This window comes from Cryptosporidium hominis, assembly GCF_000006425.1.
Source record: "Cryptosporidium hominis TU502 chromosome 5 CHRO015073, whole genome shotgun sequence".
Taxonomy (NCBI): Eukaryota; Apicomplexa; class Conoidasida; order Eucoccidiorida; family Cryptosporidiidae; genus Cryptosporidium; species Cryptosporidium hominis.
Genome location: NW_667453.1, coordinates 2091 through 22165, shown reverse-complemented (window position 1 = coordinate 22165; position 20075 = coordinate 2091). Strand labels below are relative to the sequence as shown.

General features: G+C 32.7%; 12 protein-coding genes across 12 annotated transcripts; 3 read left to right on the top strand and 9 right to left on the bottom strand.

Annotated features, from left to right (window-relative positions):
* Positions 1-346: 346 nt before the first annotated feature.
* Positions 347-1849, bottom strand: Chro.50197 (hypothetical protein). The annotated part of the gene is made up of 1 exon (XM_663221.1): positions 347-1849. The coding sequence occupies one exon, from the start codon at positions 1847-1849 to the stop codon at positions 347-349; it is 1503 nt and encodes a 500-aa protein (XP_668313.1).
* Positions 1850-2084: 235 nt separating this feature from the next.
* Positions 2085-4097, bottom strand: Chro.50196 (hypothetical protein). Its single annotated transcript, XM_663220.1, has 1 exon — positions 2085-4097. One exon carries the CDS (start codon positions 4095-4097, stop codon positions 2085-2087), a length of 2013 nt encoding a protein of 670 aa, XP_668312.1.
* A 203-nt stretch (positions 4098-4300) lies between these two features.
* On the top strand, positions 4301-6526 carry Chro.50195 (GLP_382_1054_2538). Its single annotated transcript, XM_663219.1, has 1 exon — positions 4301-6526. The coding sequence occupies one exon, from the start codon at positions 4301-4303 to the stop codon at positions 6524-6526; it is 2226 nt and encodes a 741-aa protein (XP_668311.1).
* On the bottom strand, positions 6521-7432 carry Chro.50194 (hypothetical protein). Its single annotated transcript, XM_663218.1, has 1 exon — positions 6521-7432. The coding sequence occupies one exon, from the start codon at positions 7430-7432 to the stop codon at positions 6521-6523; it is 912 nt and encodes a 303-aa protein (XP_668310.1).
* Positions 7433-7553: 121 nt separating this feature from the next.
* Positions 7554-9164, bottom strand: Chro.50193 (chaperonin containing TCP-1 delta subunit). The annotated part of the gene is made up of 1 exon (XM_663217.1): positions 7554-9164. One exon carries the CDS (start codon positions 9162-9164, stop codon positions 7554-7556), a length of 1611 nt encoding a protein of 536 aa, XP_668309.1.
* A 395-nt stretch (positions 9165-9559) lies between these two features.
* On the top strand, positions 9560-10525 carry Chro.50192 (hypothetical protein). Its single annotated transcript, XM_663216.1, has 1 exon — positions 9560-10525. The coding sequence occupies one exon, from the start codon at positions 9560-9562 to the stop codon at positions 10523-10525; it is 966 nt and encodes a 321-aa protein (XP_668308.1).
* A 36-nt stretch (positions 10526-10561) lies between these two features.
* Chro.50191 (hypothetical protein) lies at positions 10562-10933 on the bottom strand. The annotated part of the gene is made up of 1 exon (XM_663215.1): positions 10562-10933. The coding sequence occupies one exon, from the start codon at positions 10931-10933 to the stop codon at positions 10562-10564; it is 372 nt and encodes a 123-aa protein (XP_668307.1).
* A 24-nt stretch (positions 10934-10957) lies between these two features.
* Positions 10958-11590, bottom strand: Chro.50190 (XPA binding protein 1). The annotated part of the gene is made up of 1 exon (XM_663214.1): positions 10958-11590. The coding sequence occupies one exon, from the start codon at positions 11588-11590 to the stop codon at positions 10958-10960; it is 633 nt and encodes a 210-aa protein (XP_668306.1).
* A 1330-nt stretch (positions 11591-12920) lies between these two features.
* On the top strand, positions 12921-13508 carry Chro.50189 (hypothetical protein). Its single annotated transcript, XM_663213.1, has 1 exon — positions 12921-13508. One exon carries the CDS (start codon positions 12921-12923, stop codon positions 13506-13508), a length of 588 nt encoding a protein of 195 aa, XP_668305.1.
* A 329-nt stretch (positions 13509-13837) lies between these two features.
* On the bottom strand, positions 13838-14464 carry Chro.50188 (hypothetical protein). Its single annotated transcript, XM_663212.1, has 1 exon — positions 13838-14464. The coding sequence occupies one exon, from the start codon at positions 14462-14464 to the stop codon at positions 13838-13840; it is 627 nt and encodes a 208-aa protein (XP_668304.1).
* A 212-nt stretch (positions 14465-14676) lies between these two features.
* On the bottom strand, positions 14677-15615 carry Chro.50187 (hypothetical protein). The annotated part of the gene is made up of 1 exon (XM_663211.1): positions 14677-15615. The coding sequence occupies one exon, from the start codon at positions 15613-15615 to the stop codon at positions 14677-14679; it is 939 nt and encodes a 312-aa protein (XP_668303.1).
* A 794-nt stretch (positions 15616-16409) lies between these two features.
* Positions 16410-19793, bottom strand: Chro.50186 (hypothetical protein). Its single annotated transcript, XM_663210.1, has 1 exon — positions 16410-19793. The coding sequence occupies one exon, from the start codon at positions 19791-19793 to the stop codon at positions 16410-16412; it is 3384 nt and encodes a 1127-aa protein (XP_668302.1).
* Positions 19794-20075: the final 282 nt, after the last annotated feature.

The window sequence follows — 20075 nt, the reverse complement described above, 5'->3', positions numbered from 1 at the left end:
ATAATAACTTTTTGTTGAATTCAGTGGGTTTATAAATAGGGTTTGTGGGATCTATTGCAAAATCTGCATCTGTAAATATCTTTGATATTCTTGGGTCGTTAATAGCGCCCAAGAAATTATTTTGAGTTGATTCTTTTAATGCATTTGAAATGAGTTCTTTTCTTCTTTTTGATTTGATCTTTTCTCCGGACCTTTCAATCAATGATATTTTCTTCATATCAAAATGCCTATCGTCATCGCTTGAGTAAGTATCTTCATTATTCTGCGCAGAGTTATTTAAATAAACGTTCTTAATTGGCTTGTTTGTTACTCCTTTTTCTCTTTGGAGTTTTTGCTCCTTAATCCTCTATCTCAATTGAATCTTCCTTTCCTTCCTTTTTTGTTTTCTTTTTTCTAAATATGCCTGCCATGGTGTAATTTGTTTTTGGATTTCATCACTAGTTGATGCGTCTTCCCACTTTTGTTTGCCTTTCGCAATCAAATCCATTGACAAATCCTCAAGATCAGGATTAAATTCTATTTCAACCTGACTGTAATCTTTACCTTTGCTATTGAATAATTCATTTATATCGTTGTTAGTTAAAAGGCTTGCTTCACTCGCAGAGTCTAATTTATTTTGATTAATTTCCTCATCAAAAATTTCCTTTGCATCGCCTAATAGAATTTCTCTCATCCCTGAAGAAAAATCCGGAAATTCATTGTTTAAAGATAAGCTAGCCCCTTCTTTAGAAAATTCATCTTCATCGCTACTAGAACCTAAATAGGCATCAAAATCATTATTTAGTAATTCTTCTGGTGTAAATTTTTTTCTCAAAAATTTAACTCTCTCAATTGGAGTATCGTCCCAAGTCAGTGCGGGTTTAGAATGCCGTAATGCAGATGTAAAGCATTCAGGTTGTTTGTATTTAATAGGAATTGATACAGATTCACTAATTGGCTCAAATTGAAAGTCAACAATATCATCGGGAATAAATCTAATTTCAAGGCTATCAATGCAAAATTCAGCTTCCATCCCATCCAATTCGTCATAAAGTTTAATTGCAGTTTCAACGCAATCACATTCTACAACTGCAAAGTAATACAGGGACTTTTCTACCTGGTACTTTCGTATTGCTTCATAGTCCTCCTCCCCTATTTCATTGCTTAACTCTAAACTTTTAATTTCTTTACCACATACATTTTCCTCGTTTCCAATCATCGGCCCATTAACAGACTCGTATTCCATGCGTTTCTTACCATACTTAGAAGGATATATGGAAATTTTCTTAAGTTTTGAATTTGATTGGCCAGGATTAATTGATGTGGATGAAAATAAAAAGCTTGAAAGAACTACATATATATCGTCTGCAGTAATATTATCCCAGTCGAGTCCCATTAATGCAAGCCTGTTTGTTTCAGACCCCTCAGATAGGCCGAAATTATTTAGTGGATTATTTTCCCAAATAGAATTTGAGGCAGTCTTCTCTTTATAAGAATTACTATGTATCGTATCTTCATCTGAAGCTAAATTATCGCTCTCTCCTTCCCACTGGAATGACTTTTCAGAATCTGATGAGTTAATTGTTAATGTAGATTCATGTTTTTTTAATTCGCTATTACTAGTATCACTGTCCTCCTTATTTTCATATAATAAATTATGATATTCATCTTTCTTAATTGACTTTTTTCCAAATGGGTCTTTTACTGAGATTACGGAAAAATCATCATCAGTGAACATACGGTCAAAACGCTTGTCAATCTTTACCTTATGTTCCTTTCGAATTAAAGGTTTGAACCTAGGATCCGTGCGAGAATTAAACCTCTCTGTATCATCCAACGTTAATTTAGTTTTGGTTTTCCTTTCCTTCATTTTTAATCTAATATTTATTTAAAATATAAAATAATTCAGAGATATCGTAACTGTTGTCAAACCTGGCGGCACGTTTTGCATTTTACCTACAAATCAATCTACAAATTACAAAATAATCGATTAGGCAATAAAAATATTAAGTAGTACGAAATTATATTCGTATTGAACTTAATAAATACTTCGCTAGAATATAATGCTAGTATTGAAATAACAACGAATAATTTAATATATAATTCTATTTGAGATTATACAATTGGGCAGGTGTAATATTATCAAAAATATAATGGTGAAAATTTTCGCCATTTAAATAACTACTTTTACTTCTAATGGAACAACTGTTGCTTTCCATGTTTTTCTCATCGTCACTAAGCGTAGCAAAAGTCGACTTAAAGTGGTGAATCTTTGACCCTTGTAAATTTAGAATATGAAGAATATTTCCTGATAATATTGATTTTATTATTTGAACAATATTAAGGTGAACTCTAAATAGATGGTTTAATGAATCGGAAAATGGCTTGCAAATTGAGTTTATATTAAGGCTTTTGTGAGAAAAAATTATAATAAGCTGATTGCTCGTATTGTGCGAGAATTTTTTAATAAATATACCAGAGCTAAATGTATTGGGAGCAATAATATGCATTGAAATTAGGTAAAATGGGAATGTATTAATAGTTGAAATTGTAAAAAACAATAATACCAAAGAAATATATACGCAACTCCAAATGAATAGGAAATTAATGTAAAAAGCAGTTATTGTAGGAAGGATTAAAACAAAAATTGTAAATAATATCGTACCAATTAAAAGCTGTTCAGAATAGTGTGAATTATGATCTATATTCGAAAAAATATTGCTCTTTAAGCCTCTGAAAATATAAAAAAATGTTTTAATTGCTTTCAGATTTAAATTATATAACTTTGCCATAATTGTATAGATAAAAAATAATAAAAATGAATAAATATTAAGTATATCCCAAATAAGTGCTACTGATACTGACATACCGCAAGTAATAGAGACAAATTTGATCAAAAATATCATGTTATGATTCAAATCAGAAAAATGTTGGCTTGTAAGGTCGCACCAAAATTTCAATGCTGCTAATGTGAGATTACCCATAACTGTTGTAAGATTTTGATTGAGTTTGAACCCAGCAGGAAATGACATTAACCATTTAACTTGAGTATGTATTGCATCGTGGTAAATATAGAAAAACGACTTTTCCATAAGAATAACAAGTTCTCTTGAAAATGTGTCGATGCCAAGTGCAAACAATACTCCCAATAAATAATCAACAATTACAGTGGTAATTGAAGATAAAAATAAAAGCCTTAAGGAATTGTGAAGTTTTTTATTTAGTTTAACTTTTGAATGTTTCAATATGTGATTCAAAATTATCCAATTTCTCTGATTTTTAATTCTATACGCTGCCTGAGAAATCGTTGCGCAAATGTTTTTTTGTATCAAAGTTTGAATAAAGGGAAAATTTGAAATACAAGACCAAATAACTGATGAAGAAAACGATAACAATGTTAGAGAATAAAATAGCAAATACCTGAATATTTGTAAGAAAAAAGGATCAAACTCACTTTGTTGGTTAGTATTAAATGTTGAAAGTGTGTCTAAATATTTAAAATCAATATAGTCATCCATAATAGTCTTGAAATGTTCAAATAATGAATCATCATCCACATTTTCATCTGCCAGACCAACAGAAGTAATATAATCATCAACTTTTAAATCGTTTTCAATTGAATAAATAACATTATCAAGAAAATGATTAGCGTTATTGAGCATCTTTGATAAATTAATAATTCGAGTTCTTTGATCTGAAAATAAAATAATATTAACTTTATCAGTTGTAATTAAATTAAAATTGCAATCGCTGATACTTAAAATTTTTAAACAAATTTCTTTGCATTCTGGCCCAATGCCTGAAATTGCAGTAAATACAATATCGCTTAAGTGCTTTGAAACATATTGAAGATTAAAAGAATCAGAATCTGATTGAAAGTCAATTTTCTCACAAAAAAACCTAAATATTCCAATAACCTTAGTGTTATCATAGAGATTTAATGAATAATGGTCTTTAACTGGGCAAAGCGATTCAGCTGCGAATATTCCAACTGATTTTTTCAATTTGTAGTACTTTCCTAATACAAAGTAGCAGTTTTCTGATTTCTCTGATATATTATCTATTAGACTCTTAGGGAATAGAAGAGATAGTTGCGTTGTATAGTCTTTAGTTATCATTAGATTTGCATATTAATTTAAAAACCGATACGATATTGCTTTACTAAATTGTTCTTACATAATCACACGATTTGTCTATTTTAATGGGCATGGAATTAGGCGGCAAGCGAAGGCACTAAAAAAATATAATTTAGTCTGCAATGACTAATTTCGAGATACAACTCTATAGAAATAGGAATTTATCATTGCTATAAGCCAAATATATGACATTTGTTATTAATTCAAATGAAAGATCCGTACCTTGGTATAGTAAGAATGAGTTCTTTGAAGTGTTTTTTTGGATAATTGATTCAGAATTAAACTCAAAACAATTGGCACTTAACAGGCTAAAAATATGGGAAGAAAGAAGTCATGGGATTACGAAACAATGTCCAATCGCGATAATTGGCACTTCATATATTTTACATACAATGCTTCAAGATAAAATATGGGATTGGAATTCTATTAGTGAAGGAATCAAGTCTGGATCAATAAATAAAAGTTTCAAAATTTTATCGGAAAAAATTTTGAATGGAGAAATGAAAGTTTACAAAAACGATATAATTGACAAAAACGAATCTCTAGAAACTTATTATTCGGGTATATATTGCTCTATTCAGAATCAATACTGTATGACAATAATACGAATAATCAATTTATTTGTAGATCAATGCCAATTACAACTTTATGCCAGATCAATAAGTTCCATATCAGCTGAATTAGGAATTCCTCAAATTTTGGTTGAAATCAGACATCAGGCAACTCATGGCTCTGAGTTACCTTCTTTGGAAATTTGTAGAGTTGGTGGAATTTTAATATTTTTCTATTTAATATCTAACTATTGGAAGAATCAATATGATTATCTAACACATTCAATAATGGCATTTAATGAAAACGTTTCTGAACGCTTTAAACAATTAGTTCTGCTATTATCAACTATGCGTTTTGATTGGGATACTCATTATTATTTAGTTGATGAGATCCCACAAAGAGAAAACGAAACTTTATTAGATTCATTCAATAAATACAATGAGATTTATCATAACTCTCTAACGAAAGTTGTGCTTGAATATATTTCCATTGATATTCCTATAAGAAACAAAATTTTGAAATTTTTTGAAAAAAGATCGAGAACAACAATTAAAAATGAAAGAAAGGATGCAAATAAAATGATAAAAATTTTAACTAAGTTCGGACAATTAAATAATAATAGTAAAATTAAACTAGGGAAATTAAAAAAATGGGTAAAAAAATGTTACTCACTATTACCTTTATTTTATAGTCTAATTGAGAAAATTATGAAAACAATTAAAAATAATGAAGCTGATGAAATCATTATTAAAGAGTTTATATTTAATGAATTAATGAATATTTGCCCATTATGCTGCCCAATTTCTGAAAAGGCAGTATTATTTTTATTAAGTTTGGTGAGTAATAATACAAAAATAGAAATCCTTTCTATGATAATATCAATATTACTTGAGAACAAAAACTNACCGATGAACAATCACGCCAAACAAAATGAAAATAAAGTGCTCAAATGTAAACAAGATAAAAAAATTAGGCAGGTATATTGGCTTAGAATACTACTTCCAGAAATAAGGACTAATCAAAAAGATAAATTACCAGAAGGTATGAACTATAATTGTATAAACAACAAGCGAGTGATAGAAGTTATTCTTTTACTTACTTTTTATAAAAGAATAGAGAAATATAATAATGCAAAGAAGATAATGAATTATGAAAAAGTTATTGAGATGTTAAACTCGACAAAATATTCTATGTTAATTCTATTTGCAGAGTTAGTTAGTTCAATCCCTGACTTAATAATTAAAAATCAAATTAAATCGAGTCGTTTTTCGCTAAGCATAATGCATTTGCTTGGTGATTTAAAAGTATTTGATTCCACATCTAAACTTCTATACGTTTTAATTGAAAAGAATAAAGAAATGGCATTAGATAATCTAGAATTATTGAAAAATTTTTTAAAATTCGAACATGAAAATAATTCTTCGGCCCATGACCAACATTTTAAAAAATCAAATGAAAAAAATAAAGTGATTGTTGAGGATTTTGGAATAACTCCGTTATTAAAGATTGGTACAAGTTGGAATAGTGACAATTTAAAAATAATTGATCACATCCATGCATTTCAAAATTTTATTTTTACAGAGGAATCTAACCAAACAAATTCGGATGAAGAGATTAGTGATATTGATTTAATTGATAGTATATATGATTGGGACGATAATAAACATTTGAAAACAAAGACGCTCAATATGGAATATAATTATTCTACTGAAGAGCAAAATAATCCAATGAATATGTGTTTATTGAATGCAGAGGCGTTTATGAGAAAAAATGTTGGAATAAAAGAAATAATGAATGAAAAGGCGATAAACATTGATTGGAACAAAGTAAGTCGTTTCTCAGAATTATCAGAATCATAATTTATCAATATTATCGCTGATTAATCTTGTTGCTTGAATCCATAACATTAAAGATAAAGGCAACTGTTTCATAGAAGATAATCTTACCCAATTCATAAGCAATTTTTTGTATTCTTCAATGCTATATTCTTTTTTATTACGATCTATAAACCTTGAAATTAGTGCTTTCTGTAGCTGTTGCTTGTTCATTTGATCTGTTCCATCCCAAAGAATATCTTTATCTTCATTCTTGAGTTTCAATATTCTATACCTTATTCTCAATATTAAAAAGAGTTTGCTTCTTGTTGAGGGTATGCCCATAACTCTTGAGATTGACTGAAGAGTTTCAATATCTAAATTTTCTAGTTTAAACTCTTCCTTTATTGGACCAGAAATTACTTTACCTAGCTCTTCTTGATCCAACTTGTTTTTTTCCAATAATTCTAAGTGAATTTTTTCTAAGCTGTTCACCCCTGAAATAATATCTGAATTATCAGATTTCTTTAAATTTGAAATAATGTTTTGGATAAGTGAGTGAAATTCCAAAAGTTCAATTTTTCTTTTATTAAGTATATTATCATCTCTTTCTTTTATGCTTTTAAGTGCAAAAGTTGAAGGTAGCATATTTGGGAATAGTTTTATTACAAAAGGAAGACCAAACTCCGCAAAAGGAACAATGATAAAAAAAGAAAATGGAATGATTTTAATGGTATCCTTAATAGTTGTTTTCACCAATTGCTTTTCATTAAAAGTTAGCCCATTACCCAATATTCTTTTTTGTATTAATGAATTCGTGTATTTTAAATTATAAAAAAAATGTCTAAATCCGCAAACACTCCAATTAAAGCCTTCTTTCAATGCATGATTAAAACCTCTCAAATATGAATTTCTTGGTATTCCTTCAACCACCCTCTTAAATCTAATCATTTAGCAAAAAATCGGCTTTTCTTTGTGCAATGGCTTGTGGTGGGGGACAGATTGATAGAGGAAAGTTCTTTTAAAAAATTAGAATATGAAAAATCGAGTATTAAAATAGCTAAGGTTCTAATTAATAGCATGGGATAATATCATCTATCTTTAATATCATCATCACTGTCTCAGTAGCTAACTTTACAGAAGAAAGGTTAACAAGCAGCGGCTGAAGTACATTCTCCTTAAGAATGTCAGTGACAGCTGCCTTCCTAACATTGATTCCCGCATAAATTTCCCCATCAAAATGTTTCTTTCGTAGTTGCGTAACAATTTCAATGGGATTTAGGCCTGCATTTTCTGCAAGCGTATATGGAATGATTTCAAATGCTTGTGCATATGCGCGAATACACATCTGCTTTACTCCCGAAAGTGACTTTGCCCAGTTAGAGAGTTCTGTGTAAATTTGGCTTTCGCATGCCCCACCCCCAGGAACTAAAGCTTGTTCTTTAATAATGCTCCTAACAACGCATAATGCATCGTGAATGCAACGTTCTGTCTCATCTAGCATCAACATATTAGATGCCCTCACAAATATTGTCATCATGTCTTTTCCTGGTATCCCTGTAATTCTGCAAATACGCCCATTGCCATCTAGATCCTCATCAGAAACGCTGTTGGCAGCGCCAAGTTTGTCTGAAGTAAAATGGTCAAGTGAAGCAATAGGAGAGCAGTTCAGAGCTCTACTTAAAAATTCAATTTCATCCCTCTCAATATCTTTGACAACAAGAATTTTTGCCTTAGCGCAATAATCTAATGCCAAAGTACTTATCGCCTCTCTCAATATACTCTTTTGGATAAGTAATACGTTGCAGCCTGTTGCCGCTATCTGTTTAATCATTTCGGCAATCAAAAGTCTCTCTTCCCTGAGCAATCGATCCATAGCTGTATAGTCCTTAACTACAATATTATTCTCAATATCTGTCTTTGGAGCTGAGAGACAGAACTGAATTAGGCCAATACGAGCGTTTTGAATTCTAGTTGGGCCTCCGGCAGTTCTGGAAACTTTCTGTTGATGAAGTATCAAGCCATCAACAAGTTCAGTGTCCTCAACAGTACCACCAAGCTTTTTCACAATACGAATATTCTTTAAATCAACTGTTTTTCTCATATCTTGCACCTCATGTTCATAATCAGAAACAATCGAATTCTTTTGGTAAGTCCTTGAAATTCCTAAAACTGCATCCACCGCAATGCTTGCCAAGTGTTGAGCGCTATGGCTCACAACTTTAGAGCTTAAAGATGTGCATGCAGACTTGATCAGTGTGTTTTTATCCGTTAAATCAACCTTGATAGACATGCCTCTAAGTATCTTCTCAATCATGCTACAACCTTCCATAAAATACTGAGAAATTAGTTGTGGATGAATACCTTTATCTAGTAGCGTCTCAGCGGCTCCAAGTAAACTCCCTGCTAATACAACTACTGAGCTGGTACCATCCCCAACTTCAACGTCTTGAGCCTTGGATAATTCAACAAGCATTTTTGCGCACGGATGTACTACTGCCATCTCTTTCAAAATTGTAGCACCATCATTTGTAATAATAACCTCTCCTTTCTCAATCATTTTATCCATTCCCTTAGGACCCAAACTAGTCCTAATAATCTCGGAAATTACCTTTGCTGCGACAATATTTTCATGACGAGTTGTCCTACTTCTTTCGTTTCGACTCAAATTTTCAGATACCATGACTTCCAACTTAAAAAATGCGTTTATACACGCAAGAACACTTTAATGTAAGAATTATTAGCTTATGATAATTTTCCAATTTAATTTAATTATTCACATAAATATCGTCAATTTTATTCAAGTCAATATTTAACTCACAACTTGAATTACCCCTAAACCCTCAATATTTAATTTGTACTCGACTTAAATTTGATCTTACAACTGTCTACTCGATACCCCGCAAAATAAATAGGCGCCGCTGCGTGGTTCATTTTTATTAATTCTAGATACAGAAATATTCATCCAATAATGCTCAATATTGGCAATATGAACATTTAATCAACGCGAATACATATTTTTAATTTATTAAGCAGACTAAAACACTCCTAGATTTACAAGAATATTAGTTTAGAGAAATGTTTTTTTCTCAAACTAATGGTGGAAACGTAAGCACTGCAGGTCTAGGATTATTTGGTTCTACTGTGCCTGGGGCAGGGTCAAACTCACTAAATTTGTCCGCGAATATTACTCAGACTGGGCAATCAATCACTCCGCCTGCTATTCCTGGGAACTCGTTATTTCAATTATCAAATTCGCAATCTGGAATATCTAATTCATCAAATTTATTCGGAACTTCAAATTTAAATAATTCCTCAATAGGAATACTTGGTAGTACTGGATCTAATGTATCTCTATTTGGGCCATCTCAGACACAAAATCAACCCCAAACACAAATTAATCCACAAGCTCAATATCTCCCTTTAAACCCTACTATTGGCCAGTTAACCAACTATATTCAAAGCTGGAAGGCTGAATTTGATGAAATTGAAAATCAACTACGTGGGAATGATAAACATATTGAATATTTGACCAACAATAAACTTATTGAAATTACTCGCTTATGTAGTACATACAAGAAAGGTGTAGAAAGACGAAATGAGGAAATCGAAAATATCAAATCTCTTCAGTTCAGGGCGCAGGATTCAATTGAATCAGTGATATCTGAAATCACAACTGTACAACAGCTGAGTCATGACATTACCCATATTTACGACCGTATTAAAGATATTGACCAAAACAACTCCTCAAGACAAATTCAACCGTTAAGATTCCCTTTACCTATATTTGAGTTTTTCTGTGAGAATATGGCGAAAAAGTGTAAGGGTATTGAAGAGATTATTAGTAATTTAGATAGAGCCGTTTCTTCGTTAAGAGAGGAACTGACCAATGCAACTGCAGAAGATGTGCTTAAATATATTGCAGAAATAATTAATAACAACTATGAGGCATTTTATGATTTAGTTACTAAGTGCTCCCAACTTCATGATAAGACAGAGTCTGTTGTAAATATATCTAAATTACACGACGCAAGTCGGAATTAAAAACCATGCTTAGATATCTAATTAATTTATTATATACTAGACAAAATTGAGCCTCCCCTTTGGGTTCAACATTACTTGTTCAATTTGATCAATTTCGCTTAAGTCTTCGCTTTCGTTACTTTCTTCAAAACCTTCTACAAGATGTTCGGGAATGCACGGAGTTTGTGCATCTCTGTTTAATTCAACACCATCAGATTTAAATATATTGCTTATTTCATTCCACTTTTGTAACTTCTCGTTTTCTCTTTGCTTTTTTATTGCCTCTCTTCTGTCATTAATCCACTTCTTATACTGTGTTTCGAACTCCTTAGTTGCTTCGTCTAATTTTTCAAGGAAGCTTTTCATTCCTGTTCCTAAGAAGGAAGATACACCAACAAACTTCAAATCTCTGAGGAAACTATTGGACATTTTCTTTTAGCTTTAAATATAAACTTACTTATAAAACTCATACAACGCTAATGCGGATGATCTACTTAAACTTGCCATATAAGAATCGTCATTTGAAAGTACAGAATCCGAAAACAAATCGTAGTCCTTCATCCATTTAGTACATAAAAGATGATCTGTAACGTCAATTTTGTTAAAAATCAAAATAAAAGGTAGTTTACACCTATACATCACGCTGCATGAATAAAGCATATTGGACATGAATGTTACTGGTTTTTGAGATCTAACAGTATCAACTACATATGCCACTATTGTTGGAAAAGAAATAGAAAGGCCTTCCAATATAATGGACCCACTCGCGGACCAATTAAAAACTTCTATTTGCCCGGGAGTATCAAGTATTACGTAGTCAATATCAGATTTAGATTCAAGAATATTCAATACTTGGTCAAATTTGACTGCAAAAAGACTTAGGCATGTCATTATTGCTCCATTTGGTCCTAATCCATAATCATTCATTATTTTTTTATAGTTAAAAGTGCTCTTAATATTAATATTCACAGGATATGGGCAAGATAGAACTGCTGGGTCCAAATTAATTGTATATACTTGTTTCTTCTCATTTGTTAAATGATGATATAAAGCACTAACAAAAGAAGTCTTTCCACTTCCAGCCATTCTATCAAATAATAAATGTATAATGTGGCAATTCAAAAATAAAACATCATTGCAAACAACACATTATTTTTATGTCAGCTAGCTTAAACAAATGTACAAGTTGCAATGTTGTTTGACTTACCCTATGACAACAATTACAATTGGGACCTTTTTAGACTGATACTGCCCACTATTAGATTCAACAGTAGTTATATCAGCCATATCGGTTTGAAATTAAAGGAGCTTACTGTCTTATTATTCGTATTCCAAAGTTTAATTTGCAATTCTTTAAACTAAAATAAAGTAAAAGAATTAGGCGGTAACATAGAGGAATAAGTCAAATTCTGCTTTCATGCTATATTTGTCTAAGATTACATGTATAAATAATATAGAGGAATGAGCTGAAGTATATAATAACTTAATGTTTTTTTTATATTTACAATTAAAATATTTTATTGAAAGCGTGTATTCTGCACACCTCTACTATTGTTTAATTCACCCAACTTTGATAATAATAAAAAAAAACAGATACAATGAATAAAAATAAATTCAAACATGCTGAACAGTAACTTATCTAAGCCAGTTCAGCTTAACAGAAAAACTATATCTGGAACAAAAAGCAGTGCAAAAAAGGGGATATTAATTGATGAACCTACAAAGCCTAACACACAATTAAAAAGAAGACCAAGTGTAGATATAATCAATGAAGAATTACTCAATCAACAGCCTAAAGCAATAAATAAGGAAAAATCAAACCTTGCAACAAGGCCAGAGCCTATTTCAAAGGCTCTTTTGGAAGAAGCAAGGGGCAAAAAGAGCCAATAAACTAACAACGAAACAAGTTGCTAGCTCTCCAAAATCCAAAGCTGTGAAACAAAGCCCACAAAAGAAAACAGTTAAAACAAAATCTTTTGTTGAAACTTCGGGTAAAACTGTTGAGACAACAAAAAAGCAACAGGTCAAAAAAGAGATAATTATAGACCATTCTAAGGAATTAGAAGAAGAGCTTGAAAGATTACTGAATGAAATTTCAGAGCTTAAAGAACAAGAAAAGAACTATAAATCTGAAATAAGTGAGCTTAAGACAGATAATGAAGCAAAACTTTATAAAATAAAAGCATTAGAGAAGCAAAAAGAAGAACAATTTCAAAATAAAAAAAATTTACAATTAAGTAGTGAATTACTCGAGTCTGGCCATCAGCAAAATATTGATAAAATTCAAAAATTAATAAAAGGGTGTAGACGCGAACTTGAATTTGGAAATGAAAGTTCTGCAGGAGTATATGATACTGAAAAAGGTGTTGATAAGAAAATTAATTATAAAGCAGCTAAGAGAAAGAAGGAAAATGATATGGGAATAATGGGTCTATTATTATGTGATAAAATATATGATAAATCCTATTTGGATCAGTTAGTCATGATTGAAGAGAGTAATGAAAACATCTGGGGCCTTAGTGCACGAGACTTAAATGAACTTAATGCTGTACTAAATATTTATAATTCAAATGGAATGAATTCAACAGATATTAAATCACAACTAAACAATTTAAGCTGGTTTTTAGAAATCTCATCTCAAAGAAATTCCAGCCTTCCACATATTGCAAATGCATTAGATAAAATAAGCTCTAATAAGTTAGACTTTAAAGGATTTTTATCTAATTTGCTAGTGCCATTATTCTCATCAAGCCATTATAGTTATTTGGACCAGCTGTTTGATTTATTTGATATGGACAGTGATTCATTTATTTCACTAGATGATATGAAAGCTGTTGTAAGAGAAATAGAATGGGAAGAGGTATTCTCAATCAATGATCTTAGATTTTTATTGAAGCAAATGAGCACAAATATTTTCAACAAAAACATAGATTCTGAAAGCAACCACAATATAATAATAAGCAGGGAGGAATTCAATGAATTTTTCAGATCTATCCTTGATTAATGTATTTAACTAAAATATCTAATTTTAAAAATCATAGAAAGCTATTATAGATTAAATCATTAATTGTATTTTAAGTTCTCTATACAATATGATTATATTTTTAATTAATTCATGGCTGTATACCTCAACACTTTCCCTTGAAATCTTTACATTGCGACTTTAAGACTAAAAAACCATAAGCTTGTGCGTGATCTCCTAGAACAACACAAATGAACAACTTATCAATGGCAATGAATTTCAGATCCAAGATGAATATAAGTTATTCAGTCTTTGACTCAAAGAGTGCAAACCCATATAATATAAATTTGTCAGAAACTGTTAGCTCTTTATTAATACTGTCTTTCAGTACTATGTCTTCTGCTGTTTCCAGGATAGGTACCACTAGCTCCAGAACAAGTAGTAACACCAACAATGTTTACGGAGTCCTTTCGTAACAAATTACAATCTGAAAGCCCAGAGATTGAAGGTGCACGATATTTGTTCCCAAAAGCGCCAGCAGTTGAAGATGCTATCGAGCCGGTCCGCCTACGATTCCAACATCCAGATGTTGCCGTTCCTGTTCCAGGCTCAATAACCGACCCAGTAGACAATACAGAATTATTCCTTTTATATCCATCGCTTCCCCATATAACGCTATTTAGCGAGCCGAAGCTTGCAATTTCATGTCTTGGTGGGTGTACTTCATACATGCGGTTATGTGCCTCAGTTGAACACCTCCAGAATTTTCCCTTTATACCGGATTCATATCTTATTCTACAAACTTCAAATTCAAGAGCCCTCCAATCAATATGATGCCCAGTTCGATGTCTAACCTCAATAGCTTTTTTTAAGTGAGCTTGTATGGCTCCAGTCCAAAGACCTCTATCCATTGAACTGTCGCAGACATGAAAAACGATAGACTTTTGTACATCTTCAAATTCTATAGAGAATCTTCTTTTATTATGAGAAAGATCCATCTGTGCCCTAAACAAAATGAGGTTTACACTTCCTCTTGATGCATTTATACCGAAAAGACGATATGAAGATTCCGAGTCAAACCAATACAAATGGCATTCATGCACTACAACATATCTCTTTTGCCATCTAATTGGTGGTACACTAAATTGTCTATCTGACTTTTTATATAAGTATCCTGAAAGATTAATAATAAGAAAATCCTCTTATAGTGTTACAACTTACCAAAAATCGGAGGAACTACATTCAACTGTAGTTTGTTATGAATGTCGCAAACAACCAAGGTTCCTCTAACAAAACGAAGGGATAAATCATCATCAGATAAGTCAGGGTCAGGTCTACTTGTTTCAGATGCTCCAATAAGTTCGTACATCGCCCTTCTAGCAGTAGTTGTGTATTGTGGTATATAGCTGTTGTTAGTGTCTGAGAAAGGATCAATCATTTCCCTATTATTATTTGAATACCAATGTTTGCATCCATCTTGAAATGTATTAATTTTATAGGACTGATCATTGCTATTATAACTATATAGGCCACTACTATTTAACCTGCATGGGTCCCTTTCCAACAGTGAACATAATAGTTGGTTTGCCTGATAAACATTCATCTTTTTATTTACTAATGGTTGGCTGCTTTTTTTTTCGATTTGATAGCTAGAATTATTTTTAATATTCGAGGAAGATTTTCTACAATGCAAATATTCAGAATTATTCTCGCACTTTCCATAATTACTATTTCTGTCCTTTTGATTATATCGATTCTCTATACTCTTATTTGGAAGGTTTTGAACGTACGAAATGCTGAATCTTCTTCTACTCATGTTTTCAGAATTTCCTATAGCGGTATCATTTTTGTTCCGATGGAGAGTATCAATAGAAGAATGTAAATCTACATTTAATTTATTTGATTTTTCTCTCCCTGAATACTGTTTCTCTTTTTGAACATAGTTAAACTCTTTTCCTAATGATTCAACTCCTTTCGAATTCCTTTTTAAAGAGTTATTATAGCACACATCTCTTGTGATTTCAAGCATAGACCTACTCAAATACTTTGAATCCAACGGGTCTGAATGTGTTAAGAAAGGAGTTAAATTGCCCAATGACCCATCATAAGATGATGAAAGTCCACCAGATGATCTCCTTGAAAAGCTCATTGAAAACTTAAATATTTACCAAATCGATAAAAAATCATCAAAACTATTCATAATAAGATGGGTATTTGCTGATAGATTTAATTTTTCCCATGAAAATTCATATATGATCTGTTTTAAAATTATTTGTTTCTATCCCACTTAATAACACACTTTTTGCCAAGTCCCAATTATTTTAGATTCCCGTATTCAGAAGGCCGCGCGCGCGTTTGTGTGGGCGCCGGCTTGTACTTATTTTTACAGATGAGGAAATGACAGATTAAGTAAAAGAAATTAATTGTCTCAATAGTATTTTGAGACATCTAAGCTAGATATTATTTAAAATAGTTTTCTGAAATTTTAACTGTGTACGAATTTTACCACCCGAAACCCGAGAACCAGCTAGATTCTTGCCCTCCTGATGGGGTAGGAGGGGGAGCAGGTGGAGTAGGTTCAGATTGCCCACCCAGCCACCCCCCAAACCATGAAGAATCCTCTGTAGTTTGTGGAATCGGACTTGGTGTTGGATTTGAAGGATTTGGAATTTGAAGATCGTTTGTACTAGGATTATTTTGCGTTGGCTTTTCTGTTATGGTTGGGGTAGGAGGAGGAGCGGGAGTTGTTTCGGATGCCCCAAACCAACCACTAAACCACGAAGACTCCCTCTGCAGGGGGTGGAGGTGGGCTTGAGGCCAAATTTTCCTTAGCATCTGTAGGAACTTTTGTCAGCTCTGGATTTATTGTAGCTGTTGGAGTTGGAGGAGGAGCAGGGGTTGTTTCAGATGCCCCAAACCAACCACTAAACCATGAAGACTCCTCTACAGGTGGCTGAGGCTGAGGCTGAGGCTGAGGCTGAGGCTGAGGCTGAGGCTGAGGCTGAGGCTGAGGCTGAGGCTGAGGCTGTGAGGCTGAGGCTGAGGCTGAGGCTGAGGCTGAGGCTGAGGCTGAGGCTGAGGCTGAGGCTGAGGTTGAGGTTGAGGTTGAGGTTGAGGCTGAGATGTAGGTTGAATCCGAGATGGTTGGGGTATAGGTGGACTTGAGGGGGTAGAATTTTTCTTAGGAGCTTCTTTAGGATTTTTTCTGGGCTTTGGATTTGTTGTTACAGTTGGAGTTGGGGGGGGAGCAGGGGTTGTTTCAGATGCCCCAAACCAACCACTAAACCATGAAGACTCCTCTACAGGTGGCTGAGGCTGAGGTGGAGTTGAATTTTCCTTGGGAATATCTGTAGGAGTTTTCGTTGGCTCTGGATTTATTGTAGCTGTTGGAGTTGGAGGAGGAGCAGGGGTTGTTTCAGATGCCCCAAACCAACCACTAAACCACGAAGATTTCTCTGCAGGGGGTGGAGGTGGGCTTGAGGCCAAATTTTCCTTAGCATCTGTAGGAACTTTTGTTAGCTCTGGATTTATTATAGCTGTTGGAGTTGGAGGAGGAGCAGGGGTTGTTTCAGATGCCCCAAACCAACCACTAAACCACGAAGACTCCTCTGCAGGGGGTGGAGGTGGGCTTGAGGCCAAATTTTCCTTAGCATCTGTAGGAACTTTTGTTAGCTCTGGATTTATTATAGCTGTTGGAGTTGGAGGAGGAGCAGGGGTTGTTTCAGATGCCCCAAACCAACCACTAAACCATGAAGACTCTTCTACAGTTGGTTGAGTAGGTTCAGGAGCAGGGGAAATTTTGATGGAAGGAAGTTCATTTATGGGTTTTATAGTAGCTATATTTTGTTGATCCATTTTGCTTTTTACGGAACTTTTTTTTTTTGCTCCAACATTCTTCATTGCAGGTCTTTCTTTTAAATCGTTTACTTTTGCTGGTTCTGTGGTTCCACCAAACCAACTACTAAACCAAGATGACTCTTCTATAGGTGCTGGAGTAGGAGGAGGCGGAGGTGGTTGTTCATTTTCTTGTCCAAGCCCATTCTCTACTATGGTTTGAGTGTTTGTTGAATTATCTATAGGCTCCAAAGGAGGAGGAGGCGACCACTTTGGTTTATCTTTCGGTATTAAAGTTGGGGTTGGTGGAGGAGGAGGAGGGGAGCTTTCTGCTCCAATCCCGAACCAACCAGTAAACCAGGACGTTTCTTGCGCAGGCACAGCTGAGGAAGATGCTTGAGGTGAGTTTTCATGTTCTTTGTTGCCTTCGTTATCAGCTTTTGGAGGTAGTTTGTTTGAAGCCTTCCTCTTTAATTTTTGCTGATTATTTTTAGTTATATTTTTTTGTGTTGTCTTTGCTGTTTTAATCTTTGCTTTTGGATTTTCTGGAGTAGTTGAATATCCAAACCAGCCCCAAAATGAGCTTTCCTGTTCGTTTGTTTCGCATTCCGCCTCTGGTACTGGTCCTTCATCTTTATTGTAGTTTTCCTCTATTTCCTTTTCTATTTCCGGGTTGTTTTTTTGTTTTGTTACATCCTGATCTGAAAAATCAATGAAGCTATTTAAATCTATGCTTTCGTCGTCATTCGAAGTTGCTTTAGTGGCTCTTGCATCAGACTTTGAGCTATTATAATATTTTGTATTGTTTGACTTATTATCAGCATAACAACTTTGGGCAGGAGGTGGAGGAGGGGAATTCACTTGTTTTGCTTTTGGCGAAGAATTGCTATTGACAGCTGATTTTTTAATTTGAATCTGATCGTAATTTGCAACTTTTTTATCTAAAGTTTCTTGATTATAAGCATTATCTTTTTCGATTGTACTAATGTTTTCTTGAATTTCATTAGCAGATGAAGTATTTCCAAACCAGCTTGAAAACCAGGAGCTGCTTTGATTGTTTGTATCTGATTGCTGTTTTGATGACTTTAAAATCGTTTTCTTTACCATTTTCAAACTTCCTTGTCGATTTGGATCCAAATTTTCTGCACTATTGTTTGTCTTAGAAATATTTGGGATACTTCTTCTTCCTTTGGCAATTCTTTGCCCATTCTTTGAACATCTCCTCGTAGTTTGAGTTTTAATTATTCTATCAAATTCATCTTTCCTAATTTTGTCAAGATCTAGTTTCATTCGCATCATATTTCTATGTATGATTGCTCTTTCTAAGCCATTAGATGGAAGCCTCCAGATTTCGTAAAGTCTGCTCACCTTTCTATTTTCTGTGCATTTATTTGTCTCTAACTCTGAAAAATCAATATTTTTTTCTTGTTCATTGTTATTAGAACATGGTAAATTTTCTTTGATTTTTTGAGGCTTAGTTTTACTTGCCTCTATATTTTGTGACAAGAGTTTGTTTGTATCTAATAATATACCCTTTAATATTGAGATATCATTTGGTTCAATTGGAAGATTGCAACTCTGAGTATTAGAACTCATATCTTGCCTTGGAGCTCTATCTATAACGCCATATTCTCTCAAAATTGTTTCAATTTGATCTTTTAACAATGCGAAATCATTTGAACAATATATATTATTACTGTTAATATTTGCTTTTTCCGAATTTTGTTCATATTTCATATTTTTTGAAAAGGTATTGTTTGCCTCGTTTCTTTCATTTTTTAATTCCATTTTTTTTGATTTACTTCTATGACATTTTTTGTAGTGTTTATATTTGTCTTTATGTTTACTCATATGATTATGTTTGCAACTAGATTTTCTATGTTTCTTTTCCAATTTTAATGACTTTAAGCCACTATAATGATAATGCTTGTGGTAATGTTTTGGATAGTTGCTACAAGAATTCAATTTTTCCATAATGTTAATCATCCTGGAGTCATTTTGTTTCATTTTTCTTAACTTATTTTCTTCACTGATAATATGCATTGTAATTGGATCGATCATTTTGTCATGAGTATTATGCTTATTACAAATATGGCAAGAACAGCTTGACCCTGAGTTATAATTTTCTGAATTGAAGATATTAGTGTAATTCCTAAGAAGTTTAAAATAATTTCTTCTAGTTCTATTTTTCATATAAATATCTTCGTACATATTAATGGTGCTTGTACCTATTTCGCTTTCTAACTCAACACGCTTATTCGTAGCAAATTTTTTGTTTTCTAAACTCTTCACTGGGTGAATTTGATGTTCTGATTTTAATACATTTTCCATCAAATTTATTTTTAATGTTTTATTTGTGGTATTCACTATTTCTTCATTTTTTGGGCTTCTAATTGAAATGTTATTTAGGTTAAGTACATTATGAATATTTCTGTTTGCAATCTTTTTCCTTGATATCCTTCTAACAAGTTTTTTAGAATCCTTGTTTTCCATCTTCAGTTTATTTGAAGAAAATTTTCTATATGATTGATTGTTTTGTTCTATTGAAGAAAAGTCAGATGAAAGTAATTTCTCAATAGCAACCAGCTTTCTGTTTCCATAATTACTTACTTCGCTTTGACTTGATTGTTCTTTACTTAAAAAATTACCATGCTGATCTAATTTTGTTTTTATTAAGAAGCCTGAGTTTTTCCTGGTTAAACTATTTCTTTCTTCAAAAGGTTTCAATTCAAATTCCGCTGATTGCTTTCTTTGAGCTTTGTAATCTAAATCTTT